At 38.4% G+C, this 8,050-nt stretch overlaps 1 protein-coding gene across 1 annotated transcript; it reads right to left on the reverse strand.

Moving 5' to 3' along the window:
• Positions 1 to 206: 206 nt before the first annotated feature.
• On the reverse strand, positions 207 to 3,269 carry LOC110508508 (zinc finger protein 473 homolog). Its single transcript, XM_021589069.2, has 2 exons — positions 2,451 to 3,269; positions 207 to 1,585 (listed from the first exon to the last, which is right to left on the reverse strand). Exons 1-2 carry the CDS (start codon positions 2,725 to 2,727, stop codon positions 561 to 563), a joined length of 1,302 nt encoding a protein of 433 aa, XP_021444744.2. The 5' UTR covers positions 2,728 to 3,269; the 3' UTR covers positions 207 to 560.
• Between the last annotated feature and the right edge of the window lie 4,781 nt (positions 3,270 to 8,050).

Here is an 8,050-nt window from a genome sequence, read left to right on the forward strand (position 1 = left end):
GACCCTCTCCATCTTCAGAGGATGCAGCTTTCAAAGACTTGGCCTCTATTAGTTCACCTATCATGCGTGTTTTTTTTGTTGCTCTTGAAGCACTGAGATTCTATGAAAAGCGCTATAGAAATGGTATAAAGTATTATTATTATGGAAAGAGCAGGTGTTAATGTTTTGTATTCTCAGTGTATTTCAACAACAACAAGGGCTCAAAGTTCAGAGAATGTTCATGTTTATTCATAAAAATGTATGCATTGATAAAAGCACGTGCATTGTATTTTCTCTCCAGATGTGTTGTCTCTGGCATAGTCCTACAAAAACTTAAAAGATGACGGAGATCCACCTCTTGATAACTGTTCCTTTCAAAATATACAAGCAGGAGGATGTAAACCTGTAACTTTAACTCCCTACAGTATATTAGCACCACTAGTGTAACAGTTGTGGTAGGGTCACACTGCTCTAACTTTACAGAATAGGAAGACAAAAGTAGCATCCTGTGGCTTTTTGCCCGAGTGTCTTGACTGTCTTCTCAGGAACTCTCTGTTCTCAGTCATTAGAAAAAGTTTATATTAATGAGGTTGTGTTTCATAATGTGTGGGACGGGCCCCAGCTGGTTTCTCTAGAATGTTCTTAGTCGTCTCGTCATTGTGATTACTTTTCGTTTGCTTTGTTCTGAGGCCCCGGTGTACTCGCTGATGTGTGCGGAGATTACTCTGCTGAGCAAAACACCTCCCACATGTCACACAGTTGTACGGTTTCTCTCCTGTATGAATCCGTTGATGCATCTCCAAGTGACTGACCCTGTCAAAGCTCTTTCCGCAAAAGTTGCAAACAAACCACTTCTCTCTTGCTGGGGTACTCCTTGAGGCTACCTTTGCTGAGTTGAAACCATTTGGGGTAAGCGAGAATACATTGTTTAGCCAAACGTTGGAATATGCTGTACCCTCATTGGTTCGTGTTTGTTTGTCTGACGGCACTCTGGTAGTTGTCCCATCCTCCCTTCTCTCTGGGTGCATAGTTTGCTCTCTGTGCTGACCTGGTTGTGCCTGAACCAAATCTATAGGGGTCCTTCTTTGGTCATTCCAACCAGACTGTGCTCGCATCTCTTCTTTCATTAGTCTGTTTATGTACCCCATCTCTGATGATGGATCGCTATCCAGACCCTCCACAGCACTTTGAATAAGCTGTATGTCTGTATTGAGATCCTGTCTATATTGTTCTGTACCATATGAGCAATCAGGACCCTCAGAGTCACAGTTAATCTCTGATACAGACGCCCACAGATGACTCTCTCTGCGATCCATGGCAAACTCAGTTTCCTGATGATTTGATAGCTCTGTGCCATGTTCACTTCCTGATGTATGTAGTGAAATAACGTCATACTCCTCCTCGTGCTCTGTCTTCACAAACTCTAGTGCACTACCCTTCTCTCGCTGGCTAGACCTGTACTGTTCATTGAGCCCCTCTACTGATTCTGCAGGTGGCTGTGGTCTATTTTGATCCAGTTGTTTGTCTTTAGGTGTGATCGCTTTGTCCCTGGCGGTCTGCTCAAATGAAGTCCTTTCACCAGCATCCTCATCAGACCCCTTGGACCCTGAAAGGGAAGGTTTAACTGAACTGTCAGTAGCTATATGTCATAAGCACTATAAAACAAAGTTGAGAGTGTACTGGACAACTTAACAAAGGTCAACAATAGAACTGAAACCCATTTTCTACACTTGTCTGGGAACCTGACCTCGAATTGCATTGAATTCTATGTTGGGCAGAAATGAGTGTTTGAATCTGGAAAGTTTCCCTTCACAACCTCTCCAAGTCAGAATGTTGAATAAAATTAATTTTGAACTTGTTGATATTTGTCTGTGCGGTTGCTCCTTTTGGAGGTAGGTATGTGAGGCAATATATCCACAGGAAAGTATAATTACATCAACTTTTCTAAAGCACTGGCAGTGCTTTCGGATATCTATCACCTGAAGCATGTGCACAAGATAATAAAATACATTCATGAGATGCATGCATACTTGCCGAGCTCGTGCTTACATGGTTATGTGCATGCTTCAGGTGATAGAAATCTGAACCCACTACCAGAGCTTTGTAAAGTTGATGTAATCATAATTTTCTGTGGATATATTGTCACATTCCTAACGCCAAAAAGACCAACTGCACGGACAACCGATAAAGTAGGTTAAAATGTAATTGTATTCAAGGTCGTGAGAGGAAACTGCCCTGACTCAAAAACTAATTTCTGCCCAACAGAATTCAATGCAATTCAACGTTGGGTTTCCTGGCAATATGTACACTAGATAGGCATTGAGCTAAATTATTGTCAGTTATGTTGTTAATACTGTATTTGATATGTTCTTGAAGAATTGACCCGAGTTGAGATGGACACTGGACAACAACACACTGTAGGTAAGTCAACCTAGTTAGCTAGTACAGTAAGCAAGCACGCGCAACCTTACCCTGTTCTGTCCTTCTGGAAGACGAAGAGCATGTGAAAGAATTGCCTGCTTCTCGCTGTTTTGAACTCGTCGCTTGCCGTTCGTTCTCCATGAATAATTTTCTTTTCAAGGCTTCAATTTCATTTTCTCTGTGGCACATTTCCAAGCGTAACACAGCAAACCCATCATCGAACAATTTACTTATTTCGGTCACTGCAGCTTTGGCCAACACATCCATAACGGATGATAATTTGGTCTGAAAAGTAACACAGTTGGTCATATTCTCCTGGAACAACATTTTATCGGACCAGTGTTATGTTTCTAAAGATAATGTTCAGTAGGAAAAGACAATGGTCGGATAGCTATCGCTGATGGATTTTACTTCCGCGAAAACAAACTGAGGGGAGGAGCGGATATACTTTTAAGGAATCGTAATAATACCAGCGATAATAGAGAAAGGAGGAGATGGGAATCTCATTTGAAAATGAATGGAGGCAGACAGTCGCCCAATCGAGTTTAAGTTGTCATTCTGCGTCATGTGGTTGCTAAACTCATCGTCACGTTCCATTCTCAAAGTCAGGGTATGAGTCGAGAAACTTGCCTATTTTCCTTGAAAGTACACAGTGTCCCGATTCCAAAGCTATACGATATTACAGATAATAAGTAAATTATCTCACGTCTCCGATTTGTTATTGATATCGTAGTTCTTGTTTACAAAATTCATGCTAATGTTGGGTTTTTGAGCTAGCGCCCAATTGACTCCCATTCACTCCTTGTAGGAGAGCTCGTGTTGTCCCAGAATCACCCAGAATGCCCCGCGCTGCCGTTAATTGATTACAAAGGAGTTTCTTATCTCCTCAAAAAGTATATCTGTTAACACACGGTGTACGTTGGCAATGGGCCGCACGGCGTATTCTGGGTAAACTCCGAAAAGGAAATAGCTCCTTTTTATTATTTATTTTTTATTAACAGTAACATGCAAAACATAAAGTAAAATAAAACTAATCCAAAAATAAAATTAAAATAATCCACATTATATCAATTCAAATACAGACATATAGCGAATACATTTTTTTGACATTTTGTTTTGTATACGTTTTAAAGACTCTAAATAGTTTTCCAAATCAGATTTAAAAAAATAAGAAAAGGGGCTTTTTCTTCATAAATTTTGATTTGTGTACGAAATGTTTTCCTAATAAAATAAAGAGATTTATGACATCCTCACGTTCAATTGTGGAATCAGTGTAGTAAAATAATATGTCAAACTTAAACATTTCTATGGTTGTATGCAATTTGAGGCCAAGATATAGTTTTACATCAGTCCAGAACACTTCACTATATAAACAATGACAGAATAAGTGTTCAATAGATTCAGTTTCTAGTTCACAAAAACTGCATTCACTGGTAACATCAGGTATATATTTAGAAATCAAGCTATTACACGGATATAATCTATGGATAATCTTAAAGGAGATCTCCTTTACTTTATTGGTCACCATAAATGTGTGTGGAGTGAGCCAAGCACGGTGCCAGTTTACATCAAACGATGAAGCCCAGCAAAATATCGCAGAGGGAATAGACTTCCCGTAGAAAATATCCCTTAATAAACGATTGTTGAATTTCATATCTAGTAGACCAATGCCATTCACCTGGATATCGCTTACAATCGGAGATATTCCAAAATATGCATTATTCTGAAGTAAAGTTTTTATCCCACTAGGTATAGTTTTAATAACAGTGTCATATTCCTTGCTTGAAACCTCAAAGTTTTATCTTTCCATAAATTCTTTCAGTGTAAATAGATTCCCTCTAATATTAACTAATTGGCTGACAAGGACAATGTTTTTCGAGGACCATTTATGGTTAAACAACATCTTGTTTCTATGTAATATCGACCCATTGTTCCATATAAAACATTTATGAGGTGAGAAGTTGTGTTTATACAACAAAGCCCAGCACATTAAAGCCTACTTGTGAAAAGCTGCCAGTTTCACAGGAAGTTTATCCACAATATATGGACATCGTAGTAAAAAATTAAGCCCTCCGAACTTCTGAAAAACAAAATGAGGTATAATATTCCAGAAACTATTAGGATTTTTTATGTACCTTTTAATCCAGTTGACATTTGATATCTGATTGAAGAGAGTGAAGTCTAAGACATTTAGACCGCCATCACAAACCCTGTTGGTGATAGCATCTATTTTTATCTTATGTGGCTTGTTTTTCCATATGAAGTTGTACAAAAGCCTATCTAAAGTACAGCAAGTGGATTTGGGAATGTCAATAGATGAAAAAAGATAGGATGCACGAGATAACCCCTCAGCTTTGGATAAAAGCACCCTTCCTTGAAGACTTAAATCCCTCCCTAACCATGAGGATAAATGTTGTTTTGACAGATTCAGTTACAGGGTTCAAATTAAGATCATTCACAGCCTTAAGATTTTGGGTGATCTTTACACCGAGGTAGGTTACAGTATCTTTTTCAGAGATGTTACAATCTTCTGGATTGAGATGTTACCATCTGCTCATTTCAAAACAAACATCTCACATTTGGAAAGATTTAATGCCAGACCTGAGATTTTGGAGGACTGCTTCACGATATCCAATGCTAATCTAGCTTGTGACACATAAAAAAAAAGTGAGGTGTCATCCACCAGTTGGGATATCTGATCTCTCTGGAATGGAATGGAATGCCTTCAAATGGACTTTTATGAACTAATGAGCATAACATTTGAGATACTAACAAAAATAAAAAAGGTGAAAGTGGACAACCTCGTCGTATTCCTTTGTAAATGTTAAACCTTGAAGATGTTCCATGACAGTGTTTCATACAGCTATTGCCACCATTATACAGAGTTCTAATAGCATCAACAAAAAAATGCTTAAGACAATCAAAGATAAAATTGTGACTTATTGTATCAAATACTTTCTGAAAATCCAAAAATAGGATAACAGGGAAGTCATCCAATAGATCACAATACTCAACCAAGTCTAACACCAGCCTCAGATTATTAAATATATGGCACCCTTTCATAAACCCTGGTTGACATTCATCAATCAGATCATTCAAGCAACACTTTAACCTTTTTGCAAAAATGAAGGCTATCATTTTTTAGTCGAGATCCTTGTGTGGTTTAGGTATAAGAGTAATAACCCATTGCTTCAGAGAGGCAGGTAGTTCTCCCTTCTTTTCGCCTCCTTAAAGGTTTCAAGTAAAAATAGTGCTATTTCTTCAGAGAAGGTTTTGTAAAATTCAGAGGTTAATCCATCACAACCTGGAGATTTGTTATTTTTTAACTGAGCAATCCCGTACTGGATGTCCATAATGGATAAATCTTGACAACAAGACCAATTGAATTCTTCACTCATCGAATTAACATTCTCTATAGAATCAAGGAGATCCTTAGAGTCACTCAAATTGTTATCTAAGGAGTAAAGATTCTCATAAAACTTAGTGGTAAAGTCTGATAACAACTCTCTATCCTCAGTGGTAACCCCATTAATCTTAAATTTCCTAAGTGTGTTGAGTTTCCCTCTCCTCTTTTCCAAATTAAGAAAGTATCTACTGTTCTTTTCACCTTTTTCAAGCCATTGTTTTCTGGATCTTATGAATGCTCCTCTAGCATTTTCCTCATACAATGTATCTAGTTGATTCTGTAAATCATTCAATTTAGCTTTCTCATTAAGATCAAGATGTTCAATCTCTGTGATATCCGCAATTGTCTTAGAGAGTTCAGTTACCTCACATCTCCTTCTTAAAGCAAGCCTTTTTCCAGAAGTAATACAGTCTGAGCGGATTTTACATTTCAGCAGTTCCCAATATATCCCATACTCTGCATTAGATGTAGCAAAACTCCAGGAAACAGAAATTAGATTCTTAATCACATTTTTTAAATCAGCATGCAATAACAATGAGTTATTTAATTTACAATAACCACCAGAGTATTTCTTACCATCATTACTGCACATTATTACAGTCAGCCATATGACTTTATGATCCGTCAGGACTGCAGGCAGTATTTTTACCTCTACCGTGTTGGGCTCAAGACTAGAGGTTATCACCCACAAATCAATTCTTGATTGTAAAGAACGATCTCTATTACTCCATGTGCATTGTTTCTCTCCAGGGTTTTTAACTCTCCATATGTCAATTAAGTTCAGGCTTTGGCAGAACTTCACCAACTTGTTCACACCAATGTTAGGCCTATGGGGCAATTTATCAGTCTCATTAGAATAAACCATATTAAAATCTCCACCAACTATAATCTGACTGGATGGATATTTTCTCAGAAGACTTTTAAGAATTTCTTCAATTTCCTCTAGAAGTAAGTTATTTGGAGGAATAGAACAGTATCCATATACATTACACATCACAAATAATCTGTCCATGTGGTTGATGACCGCTACTAGCCAATGTCCATTGGTGTCCATTTGAGTAAACAAAAATGTCCCTTTGAAATTGTGTGCTAAAATTGCAACCCCAGCTGAATGATTAGTTCCTTGGGCCCCAAAAAATGATATTGCCCCACTGATTTTTCCAATAATTATAGTCCTCTTTGCATGAATGTGTTTTTTGAACGAATACAAGATCTGCATTGCAGTCCTTACAAAACAACAAAAAAATATTTTCTCTTCAACAGGTTTTGTATCCCCCTGGCTGTCACACCCTGACCATAGTTTGCTTTGTATGTTTTGTTTGGTCAGGGTGTGATCTGAGTGGGCATTCTATGTTGTGTGTCTAGTTTGTCTGTTTCTGTGTTTGGCCTGATATGGTTCTCAATCAGAGGCAGGTGTTAGTCATTGTCTCTGATTTTGGTCCGCCTCTCCTGCAACAGAAGAATCCCGTGGCATTGATTGACAAACTTCAAGTCCATATCTACTGAATAGAAAGAAAAATCATATGCAAACTCAACTCTACCCTCTCTATATAAAGTTGCTTCATACAGTGGGGCAAAAGAGTATTTAGTCAGCCACCAATTGTGCAAGTTCTCCCACTTTTTTTAATGAATTTATTTGCAAATGATGGTGAAAAATAAGTATTTGGTCAATAACAAAAGTTTATCTCAATACTTTGTTATATACCCTTTGTTGGCAATGACAGAGGTCAAATGTTTTCTGTAAGTCTTCACAAGGTTTTCACACACTGTTGCTTGTATTTTGGCCCATTCCTCCATGCAGATCTCCTCTAGAGCAGTGATGTTTTGGGGCTGTTGCTGGGCAACCCGGACTTTCAACTCCCTCCAAAGATTTTCTATGGGGTTGAGATCTGGAGACCTGCTAGGCCACTCCAGGATCTTGAAATGCCTCTTACAAAGCCACTCCTTCGTTGCCCGGGTGGTGTGTTTGGGATCATTGTCATGCTGAAAGACCTAGCCACGTTTCATCTTCAATGCCCTTGCTGATGGAAGGAGGTTTTCACTCAAAATCTCACGATACATGGCCCCATTCATTCTTTCCTTTACACGGATCAGTCGTCCTGGTCCCTTTGCAGAAAAACAGACCCAAAGCATGATGTTTCCACCCCCATGCTTCACAGTAGGTATGGTGTTCTTTGGATGCAACTCAGCATTCTTTGTCCTCCAAACACGAAGAGTTGAGTTTTTACCAAAAAGTTATATTTT

Source organism: Oncorhynchus mykiss, chromosome 28, assembly GCF_013265735.2.
Source record: "Oncorhynchus mykiss isolate Arlee chromosome 28, USDA_OmykA_1.1, whole genome shotgun sequence".
Taxonomy (NCBI): domain Eukaryota; kingdom Metazoa; phylum Chordata; class Actinopteri; order Salmoniformes; family Salmonidae; genus Oncorhynchus; species Oncorhynchus mykiss.

What these genes read in the sequence shown, in the direction of transcription:
- LOC110508508 (XM_021589069.2), bottom strand. Translation starts at nt 2,727, where the DNA reads ATGTTGTTCCAGGAGAATATGACCAACTGTGTTACTTTTCAGACCAAA. An exon ending in TTCCAGAAGGACAGAACAGG is followed by an intron (nt 1,586 to 2,450) that starts GTAAGGTTGCGC and finishes CTTCCCTTTCAG; the next exon opens with GGTCCAAGGGGTCTGATGAG.